The 22,767-nt window shown below is 42.4% G+C and overlaps 1 protein-coding gene across 10 annotated transcripts in view; it reads left to right on the top strand.

Moving 5' to 3' along the window:
* Positions 1 to 22,767, top strand: part of mctp1a (multiple C2 domains, transmembrane 1a) — a 127,425-nt gene that overhangs the window by 14,905 nt on the left and 89,753 nt on the right. Inside the window, exon 1 of one of the 10 annotated variants that reach the window (XM_035640200.2) lies at positions 9,171 to 9,686. The exons of 8 other annotated variants lie outside the window; for them this stretch is intronic. In XM_035640200.2, the coding sequence (XP_035496093.1) occupies positions 9,645 to 9,686 (42 nt within the window). In that variant the 5' untranslated portion in view covers positions 9,171 to 9,644. Of the gene's footprint in view, positions 1 to 9,170; positions 9,691 to 22,767 lie in introns of those variants that run through there. One more of the 10 variants, XM_035640201.2, reaches the window with a different exon arrangement.

Genomic DNA, 22,767 nt, shown 5'->3' with positions numbered 1-22,767 from the left:
CTCCATTAAAAGGCTTGCCACTTCATGACATTACTTTTACTTTCACTCAGTTTTATTCCTTTATTTTTTTTTCAGTCTGTCACTTTAATTATTGCTCTTTTGAGCTGCCTTTTCTCATCTGCCTCATCCGTCTCAGGTCCACCTCTCAATATTTCTCAATTATCAGGCATGTTGCCGGTTGGTTCTATACTAGGAAGTGTGAGCAAGGGTCGTGTTGCTGTTCATCCTGACAGGCTGAGTGAGTCAAATTCATCCACAAATGTGTTAATTCATTGGCCTGAACATTAGTGCGCTGCACCCTCTCTGCTGACCTCTGACGCTGTGAGAATGGAGTCCCATTCCCAGTGGTGTGTGACTGCTGTTGAGGTACCAGCTGACATACCAGATACTATGGGGGACGGACACACACACACACACACACACACACACACACACACACACACACACACACACACACACCACACACACACACACACACACGCATACTTAGCTATCTGTCCTTCTCAGTCCTGACTGTTTGTTGCTGTAAGAGACATTAGATGGTTTCCTCCATGAGCTCAACAGAATCAGGGGTGAGTTTCATTTCACTACAATGAAGCTTATAAATCTTATAAATTTCATAATCAGTAGTTTATAACTTTTTTATTGAAACAAAATGCACCTCTGTTAGGAGTGATTCAAATTGTATTCATCTAACGTTTTATAAGTTGAATATAGTCTTTGTCTAAAAATTGAGGAAAATCACAGCCAATTACACATCGGGGAGCCTCAAACTTTTCATGAGATTTCTGTGCAATTCTGTTGTTTTTTGTGTATTTATGTGACCGATGATATTGTTGGTGTAGCAGATACAAAATTTTACTTTGTTCTGCCGTAGTCCCGACTGTCTGCAAAAAGAAAACGGCACAACCAGTTCATTTGGTTTGTTTTTCGACTGAGAATTCTGAAATGAATATTATCTCTCAACACCTGAATCAGAGCATGGAGTGACAAAGCAGTTGTGCTCATTCGATATTTCTGTGACTTAAAATCTGTGATCATGTCTTTCGAGAAGGATAGAGGGAGAGAGAGAGCCTGTCGTTATTGCTCAACAGTTGCACTGAACTGACATTCATCATCTGGAAACTTTCTTTTTCCACAACAGTACATTACAAGAATACAGTATTTATGCCTGACTGGGAGGTGTGTGTGTGTGTGTGTGTGTGTGTGTGTGTGTGTGTGTGTGTGTGTGTGTGTGTGTGTGTGTGTGTGTGTGTGTGTGTGTGTGTGTGTGTGTGTGTGTGTGTGTGTGTGTGTGTGTGTGTGTGTGTGTGTGTGTGTGTGTCTGTCTGTCTGTCTGTCTGTCTGTCTGTCTGTCTGTCTGTCTGTCTGTCTGTCTGTCTGTCTGTCTGTCTGTCTGTCTGTCTGTCTGTCTGTCTGTCTGTCTGTCTGTCTGTCTGTCTGTCTGTCTGTCTGTCTGTCTGTCTGTCTGTCTGTCTGTCTGTCTGTCTGTCTGTCTGTCTGTCTGTCTGTCTGTCTGTCTGTCTGTCTGTCTGTCTGTCTGTCTGTCTGTCTGTCTGTCTGTCTGTCTGTCTGTCTGTCTGTCTGTCTGTCTGTCCGTCCGTCCGTCCGTCCGTCCGTCCGTCCGTCCGTCCGTCCGTCCGTCCGTCCGTCCGTCTATATATATATACTGCGCAAGTGCAGGGTATGCTTTTCTTTCTTTTTTTTCTAATGTTAATTATTTATGTTTAGAAACAAATAATACATGTTTTGATGTCTTCAGCTATAGGCTCAGTGTTGTGCTCATGGAAGATGAAGACACTCTGTCACAATTATTTGTTCCCACACCAAGGACGTGCATTAAGATGAATTGTTGCTTCCCTTCTTTAGTTGGCTGCAGAAATACATGTGGGTTAAACAAATTATGGATATTTTATTAATGAACAATACATGGCGTCAGAGATGTTACAAAGCTGCCTGCCACTCGGTGGGGCTGCAGCAGATGCCAATACCGGGATGTTGTGAGTTGCGAGACAGCACCGCTTTGTGCTTAGGGAATGTGAGGCAGTAATATCCGACCAGTATCCTACTGGAGGATAGCTGGATAGATCGAAACAGTTATGTCTGTGGCCTCACATTAAACATATTGAGTGTATGCTGCCAATGTATGGATGAGCCACGTTCGTATACAAAGCTCAGTCACGCTGCATCTGCAGTAATGTGATGGAAATGAACCAAAGGGAGCAGACTGTGAATCTGAATCCATCAAGACCGAAATAATTCAATGAGACTTTGAGTAAGTAATTTGTGACAAACTTCTCTCACGGACTACCTCTTTAGAATTTTACATTCATTTTGTGACTCCATCAACTTGCCAAATCCTATTGTGCACTAAACACAGTAATGTTCCGGGAGACTTCCAAGCCAGAGCCACACTGACAACCACAAGACAGCTGCTCATGTGCTTTAAAAGTTAGAATTAGCTCTGTTTTAATGAGGACATGACCTCTGTTGCCCGTTGCCTCAGCTCCAGTTACAGTGACGTGCAACTCACAAAGACATTTACGACACCGACAGTAACAGAATTGAGGTAACTACTTATCAAACTGGACATTAGCTGAACTGTTACCCAGCTGATTAAAGACGCCTTCAAATAGGCTGTTGCAGGTATATTGGTTTGTTTGATTTGAATCTCAAATGCATGTGTTCACGTATTGTGCTGCGCATGCATGCAGATTGCATTTGTGTGTACAGTTGTTGGTTACAGACAGAAGGATTTGTATGATTGCTGGGTCCTTTCTCAGGGACCTAATCCCAGATCTTGGACTGTATCCAGATATGGTAGCCAGGCTCGGGCAGCTTCACTGCGGCACTTTCTCTCCACTGTAAAGAGCCTGTGAAATTATTAGCTTGCCTAGTGCAGGGTGCCCACTAGAAAAGCAATCATCCGAAGAATACATCTGAATTAGCATTAATTTTCATCAACCTATAGAAGACAAATGAGGTTAAATGATTTCAGTTATTTCCACCAGGCATCAATGTATCATGTCATGGAAACTTATTAACGTGAAAACACACTTGATAATCGATTAATTGGAAGTCAAATTTCTCTGATTTCAGCTTCTGAAATGTGAATATTTTCTGGTTTCTTTGCTCCTCTATGACAGGAAACTAAATATGTTTGGTGTGTGGATGAAACAAAGCATCACCTTGGGGTTTGGGGAAACACGATGGTCATTTTTCACCATTTTATGACATTTTCTGGACCGAACAACTAATCGATTAATCGAGAAATGCATCGACAGATTAATCAATTATGAAAATAATCGTTAGTTGCAGCCCTACTGTGTCACTGCCTCATATTACTTGAGGCGATTCGGAATGACGAATAAATGTTCAACTCAACTATTTAGATGTTGATTACTTTTAGTTTATTTTCCTTTTTGTCTTTGAGATGCTTGATACAAATTGGCGATCTGGCCCAAACAGAAGCCATGAGGATACAGATTCAATGTTCAGTGGAGAAAGGGGACAAAAGAGAGGCGAGGGCTGGGCACCTGATCGGGGGTCCGGGGGGTGGAGGTAGTACAAGTAGCAGCTGAGGAAGCAAGCGAAGTTGAGAAGGGTTGTAGGAGGAGAGAGCGGGAGACAGACAACGACAAAGACACAGACGAGGCAGGGACGAAAGTAAACAGATCAGTGAGATGAAGCCATCTATGGATCCAGGGGAAGCAGTGAATCCCCCAGGAGGGGGAATACTCTCTCTCTGGCCTGGCTCCCGGGGCATGTTGGCAGCCAATTGGGCCACTCAGCCTTTAACCAGGCTGTGCACTTTGTACATCTGTGCATTCCTTTTTCCTTCACTTGCCCTGACTCATCTCTCTCCCTCTCTCCACACTCTTTTCATTTCATCACTGTTTCACGCAAGTTATTTCTCCTTTGAAATGAAATGTGCTCTGATGCGTTTGAACCTTTGTCCTCTGTCTTTGTTTTACAACCATCATTTGCATTATTTTTTCCTCATGTGATTTTATTATTTCTGTTTGACTGCAGTATTGTTTTTACATCCCCTCTCTCTGCAGTAGCACTGATGGTGCTTGTCTCTAACTAATTCCAGTGGTCGTGTCAAGGCCTTCACTACGCTAGTTTTGTTTATGCAATCTAGCCTGGCGTAGCCATGGTACCCCTCGGTTCATTTACGATATCCAAGAGGCCTAACCAACGGACGCAGACGAATCATGTGACGTCTGTTGAGCGACGTTAAAATGTCAACAGACTGGAGTGTAAAGAGATGGGATGTCTGTAATGATGATTCCACTATGTCTGTGAACCAGTGTTGCCGTTTTATGTGGGAGAAATTTGAAGATATCGGGTCATTTTAGTCAGCTCGTCCGTTAGTGGCAGCCTCAGTTGTATAAAAAAGTTGCTTCCTTCCGAGTTGTGGTATGAACCCCGCCCGTTGTCAGATAATCGGTTGTCATTGGACCGGCAAGTTTTCTGCCAGGGGGGGAAATCACTTCCCAATGGAGGGGATCCAGACCGTATTCTGGCAGAGCAAATTGAAATGAACTCCCAGAATTCGTCTGGGTCCCAGGCTAGTTACAAGCAACTATCACAAACACAAACCATTATCATGGAGAGAAAAAAGGGCACATCTTAGTTCTCACAAATAGAATTGAAACCCAGATCGAAAGTTCAGTGCTCATGTCAATACATATCACAAAGTGTGTACAATTTTACTTTGCTCATTAGTAAACAGGAGTGCAATTAACCAGTTAATCTATCCATCCATTTATTTGGTGGTAGCAGGTCAAGTAAAGGAGTCCCGACGCCCCCCTCCCCTTCCTAATTGAATGTGCCCGGAAGACCTTTACTGGAAGGTGCCCGTGGAGGCATCCTAATGAGATCATGCCCAAACCACCTCAGAGGCTCTGTTCCATGTTCCCCCTGGATATCGAAGCTCCTTACCCCATCCTTTCTCTAAGGGAGTACCATATTTGGCAAAAAAACGAGGGGACTGGTATCATTGGTCCTCAGTTTTGGCAGATACCCTGAGTTGAGAATTTGGAATCGGTTGCAGGAGAGAAAAGTTGGACCAGGCGCCCCGTTTGGAAAATCGGCTTATGGTTAAATCTGTACACCGCTGGCAATCGTGTCATTTTTCCAAAATACACACTTACTTTAGTTAGCGATTTTCAACAGGACAATCACTGTCAAATTTTGACGTGTCATAGACGATGTGTTTGGGTGAACACATAAATATGGAAGAGGAGAGATACACAATAGAGCAATGATGGAGACAAAAATCATTCAAAAGGGCCGACATTGTGTGATTTGTACTGTATGTCACAACACACTGCTGGGATGGAGACTTTTTTGGTCCCTGTAGTTGAATGTAGAGCCCACTCCCCTGGTAGCTGCTGTACATCTGTTTACTTAAGTATTTATTTGAATCCTTGGGTAAATTTCGCCTTGTAACAACGCGGGGTATGAAAACAAATCAGTCAGCCTCCGTGTCTCCAACTCTTCCCCGCCTGTTCATTTGTCTCAGTAACAGGCCACCCTGCTACTTCCATTACTGATACAGGCTGTACCTCTCCCCTTGTCTTCCACTGATAACACTGGCCTGGAAGAACAATGGAGAGGAGAGACTTGAGCTTGTCAGCGTCACTGTCATGCCAATCTACCATTTATGACTGAACAGATAAGGTGTGTGTGTGTGTGTGTGTGTGTGTGTGTGTGTGTGTGTGTGTGTGTGTGTGTGTGTGTGTGTGTGTGTGTGTGTGTGTGTGTGTGTGTGTGTGTGTGTGTGTGTGTGTGTGTGTGTGTGTGTGTGTGTGTGTGTGTGTGTGTGTGTGTGTGTGTGTGTGTGTGTGTGTGTGTGTGTGTGGTGAGTAATGAACAGACAGATGGTGTACACTCCAGGTTTCAGTGGTGCAGACATGCCAACACAGGGGATTCAGGCAAGGATGGAGGCGTCGCATGGGTGTGTTTGTTTATACCTGTATACAGTAGTGTGTAGAAAACAGTCACACAGTTTAGAAGGGAATATCAGAAGAGATCACACGTGTGTGTGTGTGTGTGTGCAAAAACATCTGTTTGTCACCTCAAGAGCAGTTTGCCGTGCAGACTGAACCACCGGGTTTCCTAAATATACTGTGCACAGCAACAAGAGCACACACATGAACACATACTGTACTGTGAACACATTTATTTTTTCTCGGAGCACCCACGGGTCCTGTCAGAATTGCTGTAACTTAAGGAAAAGGTGCTTTGAGGCATCGAGACCATATCCTGCTCAGTGCTTTTCTTTTCTTGAGAGACGTGCGCAAAATTTAGTTTCCTCTGTTTTTTTCTGTCTCCCTCCAGGCTGTGAGGATTAGGTGTGTTGTACTGGATTGAGCTCAGCTACTGAGTTCATGAGACCTGCTGACAGACAGACACCGCGCTGAACAAACCCTCAAACAACAACAGCATGCGTGAAATGTACCGCTGCCGTGTCCTGGGGTCTGACTCTATTGTAATACAATGTACACACAAACACACATAGACCTGTGCTTCTGTCTTTGTGAGGACACTGAGACGCAGTGCATTCCCTAGCCCCTTACATTGGCTATCATAACTAAATGCTCAATCCCAACACTATAACCTGAACCTAATTCTTTCCCAAACGTTACAATCAAGTCTTAGACCACAAACAGCCTCTTGAAGTTGCGACCACAATGTCCTCATTTTCATTCAATAAGGTCTGTTACTCAAACTGCTCACGCACACACACACACACACACACGCACACACTGACACACACTGCTCTCTCTTTTGCACACTGTGCACAGAGTCATTTTGTGTGACTGTGCAAAGCTGTCGGTGCCAAGGAAGCGGAGTGGCACCTCCCTGCTGTCTTGCCCCCCGTCTGGCCTGGCAACTGCCCTGCTTTGCTTCAAAGATGCAAGTGCTCAGAAATATGTTACACAAAAAGAGCGACCCGTGTGCGTGCACCATGTTGTGTGAGCTTGCCAGAATTTTGCTTCCTTTTCTGTGCGCTGTCTGTACTGTGACTCCCCATGTTGCTGTCAAAAATGTTTTTCTGACTGATACCATCTGAGTTCTCTCCTCTACTTTTCACCTAGCGATTCACCTTCAGGTCAACTACGACGCTGTGCATTTTCCCACTATTATATAGCAGCTCTTTTATTATTCCAAAACAGATGTCTTTATTTATTCTATTTTTTTGATGTGTGAAGTGAACCGCCCCACAGTTTCCCCCATTGAGGGACCCCCTCCTTTCCTCTGGACCGGTAGCTTGTGGTGAGGAGCCCCCTCCTCATGTGCAATATGAATAGCTAGGAGGCAGAAAAGCATGACGATTCTACTGACAGAGGACTTTTACATTATTTACAGCTGACACATGATAGTCTTATCTAAAAGCAGGCCAGAACATTTGCAACATGACGTTTGCACAAACCTGTATGTGTTCTATCTTCTTGGTTATTGATTATCTGCAGTATTGCTGAAGAGTGCACAGTGTAATACCCATAATTAATGCAACTTTACTTAAGGCCATTGTGTTTTTTTCCCCACAGAGTTCAATTCATTGTTTAAAAAAGTGCATGATGTCCTAAAGGGGAAGTATCCGATCAGCAGGAAAGTTGTGGCTCCACGGTATCGGTGGTAATTGGTTTCAGAGGGTTGTTTTTTTTGTAGCTTTCTCTTGTTCAACAGTCAAGAAATCTTTCTCCCCATTTGCCAGAAGTTTGACTTTGCAGTCAGTGTAGTTTTTCAAGAATGACGAGACAGATAAAGGTAGCACAAGTATATGTTGTAGGAGGTTAAATCAGAAAGATTTTGTGGCGACAGGATTTTGTGCAGCTCAATTACTTTTGGAGATAAGGCAGCTAGTCATGTTGAAGTTAAAGGAGACGTTTGCTTTCTCAGTTTTCCCTTTTCTCTTCTGTGCTATATAGGGTTTTTTTTTTGGTTTATGTAAAAGGTCTGCAGAGTAAAGGGAGCTCCTGAAACGCCTCAGGCTAATGCTTCCGTAACATTACGGAAGTGCAAAAGACACGACCAGCGGGTTGTGTGACACGCCCCCAAACACAGCCAGGTGGTTCCACCATAGAGGAGCATTGTCTTCGGCTCACCAGTGACCGAACAAGGTTCATTACAGGACTCTTGTCATTTCTGTGGATTAGCTGTCAATTTTTGTCGACTTTAGAATACTTACTGTACTTGAAATAAGGGAATTTTTGAAAACATGGTTCAGTGACCAGTGGGACTCCATAGCACCTCCCGGCGCTCCAGGGCTCAAACTGGCTGAAGAGAGGATGGGCGCTATCTGCCCTCATCCTTTCAGTATAGACTTGTGTAAGAGGAGACTGGGGGTGAGGTCCAATTGTCCTTCCTATCTACTATTCCTTGACCTCAGTGGAAAATGCAATGAGGTCAAGGAAAGGTGTAAAGGAGGATTCATAGGACTTAAGAGATGCCGACATCGGTGCTCAGAGAATCCGACTCTACTGTCACTATACTACGTCATCACTCGACGGCAAATACAAATACTTCCGGGTCACTTGACGATTTAGGAAATTTCCTGAGCCACGTTGACAATTTGACCTCACCATGGGCTTCATTAGGAATTTGGGAGGGGGGGGGGGCCTTAAAGAGACAGGAGCTAAAACCAAGTGTTTCAGAGGCTGGAAAGAGGAACTGCGGGAATGGACACTGTGAGGAAACTCATGTTTTTCTAATATTGGCTAATTATAGTAAATATAGTCAAAGAAGTCATTCGATGCAGTCACCTTGAGGCTAGCAGTTAAATTATCTGCCAACATGGCTCTATGCAGTTTTGTAACAGTGTAAGCTGTCCCGTCATGACGCTGCATGAAAAAAGGGGACAGTGAAATGAAGGAAATGTTGCTGAGAAAATGTTTCTCTGTGTGGCCTATTGGTATGTAGGGTCTTAAAAAAGGTTGCATTGCAAAAAATACTGTCAATGAACATGAATGGGATGGAAACGAAATGGACACTGGAGGACAAAAATCATTGGCGGTGTGTGTTTGGGGTGAAATATGGAAGTATGTCAAACACTTGTTGCCCATTTACAGTTTGTAGACTTGTTGTGACACGTTTCCCCCTTGTTAGTAATCCTGCTGCTGAAATCCCATCTCATTCTTTGTACATCAATTCTTTCGTTGTTTCAGTGATTCATTTCAACACACTCCGCTTTCTGTCACTGTCTCGTTTGCTCTGTCATTGAATCAAGCGTAAATGTAAACTTTATAAAAGGGATATGCTGGATGAACGTCTGCAGGTGTTTGCGACAGCTGGTGGCACCGAGCTCGTGGTTGAGCCACTTTAAACGTTTTTTTATTTTTATTTTTATTTTATTCCATCTCACAGGATTAGTATGTCTACTTTGAGCACCTCCACACAGTTGTGTGTGTGTGTGTGTGAGTGAGTGAGTCGGAGTGACAGCCCGTTGGGTTAGCAAGAATCCCACAGCTGGCTGCCCTTTGCTGTGTGTGAGAGACAGAGAGTGTGTGTGTGTGTGAGACCGAGGTACGTAGGGAGCCGGTCTGTGTGTGTCTCTCATAAAGGAGAGTAAGCCAGCAGCAGCAGCAGCAGCAGCAGCAGCAGCAGGACAGTGCAGCGTGTTCAGTGTCTGGATGTTAACATTGCCTCTCTCAGCTGTCGGACGAAGCCTGACTGTAGGTACGCACACACGCACACACACACACACAGGGATGTTTTTGACTGACCATCGGCTTTTGTTCCATGTTGGTTATCCATAGTTGTGTACTGTTCCTTGCTTCATATGTTGGTGTGTTGAGTGTCAAAGCAAATAGTGGCTGTATAGTTGTGTTCATTTCGTCCAAATGTATTGAGTCCAGAGGACTTGACACAGCGGAGTGAGATGAGGTGATGGAGGCATTAAAAATGAGTTTCATGCGAAATGTTTCCATCACTTCGGCACGTTCACACATTTGCATGCAGAACTGATCCTATAGCATTTCCATAAACCGGAGTGCTTGCTTTGGTATGGGGCAATTTGCAGTCAGTGTTTCCAACAGAGGGGACTGTGTACATGTGTGTGTGCTTGAATTTGTGGCGCTGGATTGAGAGGTGGAGGTGCGGTTGGTGTGTCGTGTCCAGTTTCCAATAGTGTGGACCCTGAGCTGGCTGCTTGTGTGACATGACATGGGACTGTTGGTTAGACTCTATAGGAAGAAACAGAGGGAGGGACAAGAGGAGATAAACAGACGGAAAAAAGAGGGATAGAAAACAAGTGAGAAAATGAGGATAACTTAGAGATGTAAGACGAATCGATGCAGTGAAAGACAGATACCTTTCTCCTCGTGCTTCTGTTTTTTAACGATTTAAAAAAAAGAAGGATGGATTGTTTGATTCGTAGGAGAACGTTCCCACACGAGAGAGTGCTTGTGTGTCTCTCACCCCCTCACCTACATCCCGTGCCCCTGGTCCGCATCCCTTTGCCTCTCCAGGCGCAGTCCTGTTCGCTTAATTCCTCTTCCAAGGGCTGGGTGCTGAACGTGCTCAGAATGAGAGCAACATAGCCACGGTTGGAGGAGGGGAGGGGGGGGCAAGGTAGAGAACACATGAGAATATAGAAGACCAGAGAACATTAGGTGGAAATAGATTGGATAGTCTGAAGAGGGTGAAGAGTAAAGGTCTGATGAGAAGACGTGAGGGAAATGTCTCCTCAGTTCTTTCAATCCTTGCACTTTTGAAGTACAATTTTTCATCCAATTTCCAAGATCAGTTAATAGCAATACATCGTTTGAGAAACCCTAATCGTTTTCACATTCCTCCTGAAAGTGTCTCTGTCATCTAAGTTGAGTAGGATGTTTTCACTCCCTTCTAAGAAAATGACTGCGAGAAAAGCACTAACCTGAAGAGTATTTCTTGTCGGTGCCCACACAGCCAGTAAAGTACATGCATAATGTACACTATGAAGTTCTCCTGGGAGAGACCACTGTTTTAGAAGTAAGTGCAGCATCCGCAACAGAGTTTCACGTGGAGGGATGTGTGTCTGAGGCGTGACTGAATCGTCACTTTGTCATATAAATTGCATGTACTGCATTACATAATACTCTGCACATTTTGGCTTCAAAACATTTTAGGGGTAAGATCCCGGTTGATAGCTGGATATAACATTTTAGGGCTTTTTAGGGAAGATTAGGCTTTTAGATTACGTTGAAATTGGTCAGACACTTTTTAAAATAACTTTCAAAAACAAGACTGAGCACCTGTTAACGTGCCCCAGCAGATTTCGGCAACAGCCAACATTCGCAGCGTTCGGCTGGTGTAAATGCTCCAGGACCTCGAGGGGAGGGGGCTATTGCACATTGCAGATGTGTGACATGAGCAACGATTTAGTTATTTGCGTTTGTTTGCTGCTGGTTTTGTATCATTAGAATAGCACGAATGCCTCATTGGTTCTCATACTATGACGGTTAAATACAGTTAAAATAGCGAATTAATTTGAGCTTTGTGTAGCAGACTCTCTCTTTGTGGATTTGTGTTGAATGAAATGTCAAGATCTGTATTGTCTTGGAGGATGAAGTAGCTGCAACCACCATCCCCTTTATGCAAATACAGCTATGTGGGACGATTAAGCGGGTAGATATTTTTTTCAGAGCTTTCCAGCACCTAGACAATGCAAAAAAAGAACTCCTTTTGCTGCATTTTTTCGAAGTAAATTTATGAGTGAACTTAACAGTCACATTGAAAATGTTTACCAGGCTTGTGTATCTCTGTATGTATGTATGTATGTATGAATCAGTTTAATTAATTGAATCTCTATATTACCATTTTCTGTTCCTCTCACAATTTCTGTTTCTTTTCATCACTGGTCCCCCCCCCAAATGTAATGTGTAATGTAAAGAGCACACACTCCTGTCACTCTGCCAGGTGGCTTGTTTACCAGTGCGGAGGTGGTTCGACAGCCTTTGATAAGCTCCGTCCTCGTGGTGCGGAGCGCTTGCTGGCACACAGGGCAAACTGCTCCGTGTAGGAGAACGAAGGAAGACTTGATTTATTTGCTTTGATTGATCAGACCATAAAGCAACATTTTACGACAATCTTTAATGCACAAATAAGAGTGACAATAGCCAGCCCATCTGGTCAGTGTTCTATACCTTTGACAGAGCAGTTGATTCTGGATCACATACGAGAGATAGAGCTCCAAGCACTGTTTTCCGTCCTTAATGCAGCGGCTCCCACGGTTTCTGATGCACATTGCTTTTATTTCATAATACCGTGATTATCACAAAACACTGAATGATCCAAGTAGATGCTGTGTTTATGCAATGCAGAGTAATATCAAAAAAAAAGAAAAGATGCTGCTCGGACCAGATCTTTACTCGAGCATCACGACTCAGACGGTGAGGGGCGAGTGTTGCGAGGGAGACGCCATGCCTTGTCACACACTGTCAATATAATGCCATGGATGTAATTTAAAAAATGGGCCTTTCCAGGGCAAGAGGGGGATCACGACAATGTGAGAAAGGGTGGAAATACCTCAAAGAGAAAGGAATGACAAAAATGATGGACAGAATATCCCTTCTGTCGCATTATGCGAAAAGGTGCAAGCATACGAAAAGACAAAAAAATGCTAAAGCCACGACTGGCGCTGCAAGCTTTTGTTCAGTATAATAAGATTTTAAATGTTTCATAAGGGAGCAGCAGCACACTGGAGTGCATTTAAAATGAGATAATAGCCTTTTTATATTCACACTTCCATCCATCCCTTAGCTATACTGCTTAATCCTTTGAGGGTCGCAGTGGAGCCGGAGCCAATCCCAGCTGACACTGGGCGAGTGGTGGGGTACATACAACCATCCGACGTCACATTCACACTCGCGGGCAATTTCAAGCATGTCTTTGGACTGTGGGAGGAAAACTGACGCAGGAGAATGTGCAAACTCCACATGGGCTGGCAGGTTTGAACCAGGAACCCTCTTTCCTGGTGCAGTGGTTAGCAGTAGGGAAGAATATTGTGATATAACAAAGGTTCATTTTCATCGAACCAAGCTGCTTTGGAAGGCAATAGTTGGCAAATGAATGCTGTTTACTCTTAGTGGTTCTCAGTACACACCCAGTCATTGGCTTCTTATGCTATTAGTTTTTGTAACGATTTCTAATTACTATACGATCTTTACGTTGCAATAATATGTAAACCTCCATATTACCTAAGTCTAGTCATATTAGTGTTTAATGCTGAATGTCGGTTTACGTGTGCACAACTTGTTCCTGTTGCAGCAGTAGTAGGGTGGTGATAAAACAAAAGATTTGATTCATTATTATGAATTCAATATGATCAACAGTGTTTGTGAATAATGCTTCAGTCATATGACCAAAGCATTATTCACATGAATGGCATTGCTACTTTTAGAATCCACATATTGAGTATGCATTCAACATATACGATTTTAATCAATTAAGTAACCCTTCTATCTTTTGATGCCTGGATATCTAAACACTGTGTGTACGTACAGGGCGGTGGTTGGTTGTGGGATGGTGATGCATCAGCAATATTTCTTGGCTGGTTCTGTTCTGCTGGGAAGTTGCTGAGGCAGCAAACGGAAGCCTTGATCAACATGTCTGACGACGAATGTGCTCCCCTCTGTTGAGAGAGGCTCTGCGAGTTGTGTCAGCGTGATCTCAGAGTGGCACTGTCTCTCCTCTGCTTGGTTTGACAGGTTGGCTCGACCGCGGGGCCACCAGCTTGTCTGTCTGCGACGTTAGCAACACTTGACGATCCCTCCAAAATCAGTCTGCCAGTATATTTGCTGTGTGAAAGATGCTTCCTGTTTTTCAGTCTCGCTGAGTCAGTCTTTGTCCATTTTTCCAATACCATATCTCTAAATCTTACCAAAAGCCCTTCATTTTCCACCTTCCACAATTCTGTCCTGTTCCCCTCTTTCACACCTTCACACCTCTTATTTCTCTTTCAAGCTGCCATTCTTTCTCTTCCCCTCCTGAATGCTCAATACATTTCCTGGATCACTCTGCACCCATCTGCTCTTATTTCACCTCCTCCGCCTCTGTCTTTCCATCTCATTGGAAGATCTTTGCCTTTCATTATTTATGACGAGTTGCGGCATTTTTCAGTTGTCAGATGCAGCAGACAAGCGAGCTGTTTCCCTAAGATTAACTTGTGCTGAATCCCGGGCAAACTCATGTCTCTTATGTCCTTGTCAACGTGGCTGTGAACGTTGTTTGTCACACCTCTGATTAAGACATACTTGTCAGCAGAATGTGTTGCAAATGCAGTTTCATCAGGATGTGGTATTAACACCTTCAGCGCTTTTAGTTCACAGCTTACACAGTTTATGTTGTCATTATGAAAATGTCCCTTCGCTTTCTGTGAGTGCTGGGAGGTACAGCGAGGCATCTCTACATAAACATTGTGAAATATCAAAGAGCTGCCTACAGCTGGTCAAAATGTACTGTTTATCTCAGTCGTCAGGTGGGTCAGTGACGAGGAATTGTAAAACTGTAATGTAAACATATATATGTGACCAGAACAAACGGATATGCTCACCCGTAGACCACATATAAAGATGGACGACATGACAGCTCCGCAAAAGTGAAGCCAAATCATCTTGATCGCCCCCTGGTGGCTGGCTACTATATAGGTCATAAACCCCGCCTCCTCCGCGTTAGTGGATATGGGACAAGTACACGTTAAATACGTTTTTTCTCAAAGATGGCTTCTCTCATTTTAGGTCGTTCATATCTCACCGATGTATGTTCAAGTGTTAATTTTCTGGGGTGAAGCATCAGCTGAGACCGAGTGAGTGTGCGGGCGCGACCTCGATGCCACGACTCTACAGCCTGATCACTATTGCTCAGACTCTGGCTCCAAATTACTGTATATTTTGTACAATGGGAGGAAGGGAAGGCACAATGTCCATCTTTATATACAGTCCATGGTCTCACCACATAGCTTCACTTCCTGGAAATATCTGCCCCTCATGTCTGCATAGGGAGCAGATCCTCTTCCACGGAGCCTGCCATGTTGTTTCGACAGTAGCCCAGAACCGACAAAGCAAATGCTGTCTTTAGAGAGGGCCTTTCACATTTTTGCGTTGCCTGAAGACCTCCGCAGGTTGTCCCACAAGAAAGGGATGAGGAGAGTGGTATCCAGCTGGCCACTAAATCTTACACACTGGTCCTTTAAACGGCCTTGCATAACATTATCCACAACACAAGAAAACCAAGTCCATATAATGGAAAAAAAATATGTACAGTAACTGAATCTTCCAATTGTGCACTTCCTCAGCATCCACTGCCTCAGCATCCATTCTTCAAAAGATCTTGATAAACTACACGTTTTTAACTGAATTAAACTGATTTACGAGAGCAATCCCAATCCTCAGAGTGGCCGACTGATTCACAGATCTCTGTTGCCTGATGCCAGAAGAATCAGCATTGAGAACATAAAAACATAAAACAGTATTTGATTTAAGGTCATGACAGCAGTAAATCAATATACTTCATAGCAAATAAACTAGTGTGTTAACACACACACACACACGCACACACATACACACTATATATATATATATATATATATATATATATATATATATATATATATAGATAGATAGATAGATAGATAGATAGATACATACTAACAGACTGTCAACTTAATCTTGCTCATCAGGGGATTTACAATGAAAGAGGCTGTCATCTCTTCTGCTCTCCTATCGTATATGTCCCAGTGTTTAATCAACTGACCGCCCAGTTCACCAAAACCCAAAGTATGCCAAGCCACACAGCTCAGCCCTGACATCTGGTCCAACCAGGAAGGAGGGTCTTGACACAGCTGGCAGGAAGAATGGAAAGTGGGTTACGGTTCTGGGGGAGATTAGAGTCACACACAGGAGCAGCTGGGGTAACATTAAGAGAGATGATGAGGCGGAGGATGCTGAGCAGGTTGAGCATATATATCCATTAAGGCTTGGCTTGAAAATTGTTTGAATTTTTAAAAATATATCTTCAATATTGATTCATATAATGAGATCTTTTAGTAGAGGTGAAATAGAAGCATATGCAAAATGTCCAATTCAAAACAAACCCCACTGGAAAGGGAATTTGCATTTACGTCACCATCCAATTGTTTTGCAACTTTCATATGGCAAATTTCCCAGTTGTGGGACTAAGAAAATATCATCTCAACATCTGTTCTCAATGATATACACCCATACAGTTATGCTGAAAATGATAGCTTCTGAAGCCTAATACATAGAGCTATGCCACCTTACACAAATATTTTCATGAAGTGGCATCCCAAACCTGTGTGTGGATATTGAAAAGGAATAATTGAAGGAGTCGAAGCTGATTCAGGGAGATGGAAACTGTGGATGTCTTGAGCAGAAGTATTTATTATAAGAGCTCAATATATATCAAGGAGATTTCTGGTTCGTTTACACAGATCAACAAGGTGGTAAGTGTATGGCGTCCCAAGACAATCTGCCTGTTCCCGGTCTCTGTTGTGTATTTAGTTCAGGGTAAAGTCGTCATCTCCCCGCGACTATGACACCTTGAGAGAGACTTCAGCTGCTTGATGATTGTTGTGCCACAGGTTGACCTCGCTTGGTGCCTGAGAAGACTCGTCTTAACGGTTTCTCAGGGGAGGACAGACGAAATTCCACGACAGTTATGAAACATAGCGTCACACACACACACACACATACATACACACACACACACACACACACACACATAATTGCATTTACTGTCAGCAGTCAGAGAATTTGCCAAGTGTGAGACATGGAAACAGTGTCACATCTTAAATATTTTCTAAATTCTTCTCTATAATTTTTCTATTTTGTACAGTGTTGGAGATGGCATAGAGAGCTCTGGTTATACCTGGCTTGCTCGAACAGCAATGGATGAGGCACTCCTGCTATTTTGTACAAGGAAAACAAATCATCTCAGAGACTTCTGTCCTCAGCGTCTGTGCACAAACTCTCAAGCATGTACAAGCAGATTACATTTCATTCATTTAGCTGACGCTCTTGTCCTGAACAACTTACAGTGCATTCAACCGTGACGAAATTAAGTGCAAGAATCAAGAGAGTACACGACCCCCCTTCTACTTCTACTTTAGTCATTTAAAGCCATACTCTCCTTATCGCATCACTCACTGTGCTCCCAGTGACGCTCACGTCTGCCAGGTTAATGCTTGCTGCTTGTTCCTGTGATGACATCCGCAGGATTGTTAAGGATTAATGTTTGGTTGTTAAATGACGATTGCAGAAGGGACATTATTCAATTAAGAGCCCTGTGGGTGTTCATTCATCTCCCGGGGACTAGATCTTTTGTTTCACTGATGTAAAAAGAGCTATTGCTTGTGGTCGTGGAGCGCTATAGAAATAAACTTATTATTATTATAAGTTGTACTCCAAAGAGGAAAATAAGTTTTTCTATGTAACCCTTTTTTCCATTCAACCAAAGATGCACAGGTTCTTTAAACGTTAAACACAATCAGCCAGATAAAGACTCTCTCTCTTTTTTTAAAAATTAAGTAAAGATCAGTGTCAATCTGAACAAACCATCACTGTCCCCTTTTGTTACTTGACAGTTTTCAGTGCTCGCCGCTGTAGACACATTTCTTTTGTTCACTTGCAAGCCTCAGTGAACAAGCTGCAGTTTGCAAAATTTAAATCTGGCAATCTTTTCCATGTGTTTTGAAAATGCTTGTCTTCTCCATCCTGTCCCCTTTTATCGACAAATTTGTCAGGTCCAGGCTAATGACATTGCGGGAGCAATGGCTTGAGCACATGCTGCTTTCTCTTTTGTTTATATCTTGAAAGAAGTTACGAAAGAAAGTTGATATTTTAGTAGTTGCAGTTCAAATCAATTTGTACATCTTCACAGCAACAATGTCATGAATGTCATTAACGGCACTATACGATTTAAGCCAGTTTTTGCCCCAAGTCGTAAAATTCATTTCCACTTTTGCCCCATGTCGTTTGCCATTCAGTGCTCAGCAAATAATTTCACCCAACCGGCCGTCGGATGTTCAGAAATTTCGGTCGGCAGAACCACAAGTCGAATCCTCAAACTGCAAGCGAGAAAAAGAGGGAGTGAAAAAAGTTTCTTAGGCTACTGTAGTCTATCAGCAGCATTCTTCTTCTATGGCAAACAAACTTCTCTGCCTCGGAGGAGCTTTTCGCACGGGGCCGACGCCCGACGGGCATTTCACATGTACGGCGTGAGCAGTCAAGTCGTGACTGGCGATCGGACCTTACAGTGTGAGCACATAAATCATGAGCTTTGGCTTCACATCGCAGACGATATACTCGGACAGTGTGAGTTGTCATTCAACAACAGCCTTTCTAAAAGAGTGTATGCCCAGCTTAAGTGTTTCAGCTGTTATCGGTATGACATTATACCTCCTGCATCAAGAGATCCATTATCCCAGTCAGACAGCAGCTATAAGAGCGGGTAGAGAAGCTTCCTCACCTCTAGACTGTTATTAAGAATAGCACAAACCAAAGAGAGCTCATTATCTAGCTGAGTGGCTTTTGGCGCTCTACCTGCTTGGTCACTGCACTGGCTCTGTATCTTGTCACGTTACACATTATACTCTGGAGAGGAGAGGCTCAGTTGTGGCCCTGACATGGTGATATTTAATGGGGCAGCTTAGTTGACTGGGAAAGTGTAATGGAAAACATTTTTCAAGGTTTTCTTACTGCCATGGTGTGATGAGGAAGAAATATGGGCATCGTCAGTTATGCACGGAAATATAGTGTAGTGCTTAATATCTAAATTGATATAATATTAGTTCCAGAGCTTGCAGTGTAGAAGTGATTTTGTGATTGTGATTCCATCATGTGGTCTCACTGTGGGAGAGAAGATGATTCAGAATATAAGAGGCAGTGGAGAAAGAGAGGGGATAATTCACTTGACATTGACAGACTTTACAGAGATGCTGACTAACACCTTTCCATATGTGACCCGCTGAATGGAAATATGACTCACAACACAACAATTATGTCCCTACTTTATTTAATTATTTCATCTATGTCGGGGGTTTTTTAAGTGGGGGACGACTAATAGAGTTTTATGTAAGCTAACTGAATTCGATAGGCAAATCATGAGTAGGCGATATTTTTTATTGTGGTGTTTACCTTCTCGAGCTCATCATTCTTCCAAACTTTTAAAAAGAATTAAGAAGTAGAATGGCACTCAGTAGAGTGCATACCTCTGCCAAGGCCGAACAATCCTACATACGATTGTTTCGTTCTTACAGTATAGATAGAAAAGAAGACTGGGAGTGCTCTGACAATCGTAATGAATTATTTGTCATAAAGGAAAATCTTAATCTGTGCACTATTATCTAAAAAAAAAAAAGCCCTATGTTGCAATGTTAAAGAAAGTGTAAAACAAAATCCTTTATCCATATCCACACCAAAATTGAAAGGGGTTCTTCACCGGCCCCGTGTACATCCTTACACCGAGTTTGGTGGAAATCGGTGCGGCAGTTTTTGCGTAATGCTCCCAACAAATAAAACAAGAAACACGAGCGAAAACATAACCTCCTTATCCGAGGTGATTATACTGTATGTCCCTGTTAATGTTGATTCAACCTCCCCGGAGAAGGAAGAAACAACCTCAGCCTGAATTTCTTCTTCTCCACTACTTGCCTCCCCCATACATCCTATATTTAGACCGAGTACATGAAAGACATATTTCGATAGGAAACATCTACAGACCTCAAGAACCCGTGTGTGCTGCGTGTGTGTCCATGTGCCTGTGCTGTGTTAGTCAGTGGATATTACAGAGGCAAAGGGTACAGTATGAATTGTAAAGCACTTATTCCCAAAGGAGTATTTGGTCATTGTGCTTTTTCTATATGCATATACAAAATGTGTGAATGCATTTGTGTATGGGGCTGAGCTTACATTCTTTTTTCCCCCCAAAACCTTGAAATAATATTTTAATAGATGAATGCATTAACGGTACACGCTGAAAATGAAAACATAAGGATAAATAATGCGATCACTGTGCGAGCCATGTGAAATATAACTTACTGGGAGCAGCTCGGCCTATCTTTATGTTACACTCACTTTTTTTCTATTTAACCCTATTTTCCATTCAACCAAAGATGCACAGGTTCTTTAAATATTAAACACAATCAGCCAGATAAAGTCTCTCTCTCTTTTTTTTAAAAATTAAGTAAAGATCAGTGTCAATCTGAACAAACCATCACTGTCCCCTTTTGTTACTTGACAGTTTTCAGTGCTCGCCGCTGTAGACACATATCTTTTGTTCACTTGCAAGCCTCAGTGAACAAGCTGCAGTTTGCAAAATTTAAATCTGGCAACCTTTTCCATGTGTTTTGAAAATGCTTGTCTTCTCCATCCTGTCCCCTTTTATCGACAAATTTGTCAGGTCCAGGCTAATGACATTGCGGGAGCAATGGATTGAGCACATGCTGCTTTCTCTTTTGTTTATATCTTGAAACAAGTTACAAAAGAAAGTTGATATTTTAGTAGTTGCAGTTCAAATCAATTTTACATCTTCACAGCAACAATGTCATGAATGTCATTAACGGCACTATACGATTTAAGCCAGTTTTTGCCCCAAGTCGTAAAATTCATTTTCAGCTTTGCCCCATGTCGTTTGCCATTCAGTGCTCAGCAAATAATTTCACCCAACCGGCCGTCGGTTGACCGGCCGTCTTATACACTACCAAGGGGGATATGTTCTACCTCTAACAGATGTCAAATTTTGGTTGTTATTCATTTATTTACTTATTGTGGTTGCTTAGCAACTCTTAGCTAGCATTTAATATATCTAGCACCTCATGGCCTCAAGGAACAAATCTTCAGTAGTATGTGCCAATTGTTCTAACCTCTCCAGACGACATGTGTCAGGATGAAGTATCATTTCCTTTTCAGTTTTCTTTTATGATTAATAAATCCTTTACTGCCACACATTCATATATTTGCCAAGACTTTAAACAGGACAATAATTAAAATGATATTTGCAAGTTTTATAAATTGCGAAATTACACAGATTTTTCTTTTAAACCCTGAGGATTGTCCCATCAGCGTGTCTTAAAGGAATCCATCACATGCTTCAAAGTCTCTATAAACAAAGTGGGTGAAGTGGGAGAATTGTACTGTATTCTTGAATATGACACTGGTTCCTAACTGCTGCTTTAAGACTGTTAGCTGATGATTAAAACCACCACGCAGGTTTTGAACGGAGATCTGAATGCTTATCGGCACCACTTTGTGTTTAATTCATGGGTTAGATTATTATTAAACTTGTATTACATGTATTGTGCATTTGTTTGCTGATATGAATGATCATTTAGAACTGTGAGGAACCACCTCAAATGTCATCTGATTTACACAGCTCTCAATATGGATCAATATTAGTTATATTAAAGAGCCTCATTAAATTTGAGAGGCACTTAATGTGGTTTGTTTAATGTACAGCTGGTGGTGAAATAACTTCTAAACTGCTATGGTCATGGCTTTTTTTCATCCATACGTTTTTTTCAGATCAGCTGTATGAAATATCAGCACATTATTCAGATTCAGAAGTTGATTAATACCAGAAGGGCAATACATTTTTTACAAATTGTATTATCACTATCAGCATTTAGTAGCCCGATAGCAGAAGGAATGAAGGAATTGGAGTTTTCACGGTGGTGCTTAATAGCACCGGCCTGAGACCATTACAGACAATTACCGTGAAAGTACATGGTCAGATTGAGTAATAGTGAGTGAGGTATTGTTTTGGGCTTTTCTGTGTGTATGTCTGTTTCTGTATAAGTGGATTTCTACAATATTAGACTATAACTCGTGAACAAATGTTGAAACTTTATATATGAGTTTACATGGATACGATGTTGGAGAGCTTTCTGAAAGGCCTTTAGGGAAGGTCACATCCAATTTGACCCATGATGTCTTCAAGAATTTTCATCAAATTTGACCTTTCATGCACAAATGTATTTACAGGTGACCCATCAACCACTTGACCAAATATATCAAAACTGAAGCCAATCTGGAGGTCATATTCAACATTTGACCATTTAAGGTCATTGGTCAACGTCACAGTACCAATTTTCGTACCAATGACCGTAACTTGGGAAACTGCGTAGCCAATGTGATTTTGATGTGAGTGTGTTTTTCTAAGAGGTCCCCATTCAATAGCCCAAAGTGTTAATATAATAATATGATATGATAGTGATCTTGATAATGACGTCATATCTGCAAAATGCTAAATGCAACAACATTACATGGACGGGGGTGAAGTCTGCCAGCTCTGATTGCCTCGCTCCGTTTGTGCACACTTTCTATCATTGTGTGTGCCTTGCTCCTCACAGCCCTGAGGAGAAACAGTGTTTGAACTAATCAGTTTAGTTCAGTACTTTATTCATCCCAAATGGGAAACTTGTCTTGCAGTCAGGAGCACAGAATAAAAACCAACACAAGTTACAGGAAAACAAGAACAACAGCACATAAATATCTCCTGTACATATCACAGAACACTACAAAGACTAAAAAAATGTACAAAAACAAATTACATCTGCAAATTAAGCAGATTTATTGCACAGGGAACAAAAGAGTTTTTACTCCTTTTGCACTTAACCCGGGGCACTCTGAATCCGCGAGTCCACTAACCAGAGTGCCGATGGTTTGATGGCTGTGCCGTGTGTGTGGAAGGGTGATAGAAAAAAGCGCTGCTGCGTATAGAAGCGTTGTATGAATGAATGAATGACTGTATGAATGTGAC

The sequence above is a fragment of the Scophthalmus maximus genome, chromosome 19 (assembly GCF_022379125.1).
Source record: "Scophthalmus maximus strain ysfricsl-2021 chromosome 19, ASM2237912v1, whole genome shotgun sequence".
Classification (NCBI taxonomy): Eukaryota; Metazoa; Chordata; class Actinopteri; order Pleuronectiformes; family Scophthalmidae; genus Scophthalmus; species Scophthalmus maximus.
Note: the sequence above shows the minus strand (reverse complement) of the source record. Positions and strands in the feature narration are given on the sequence as shown.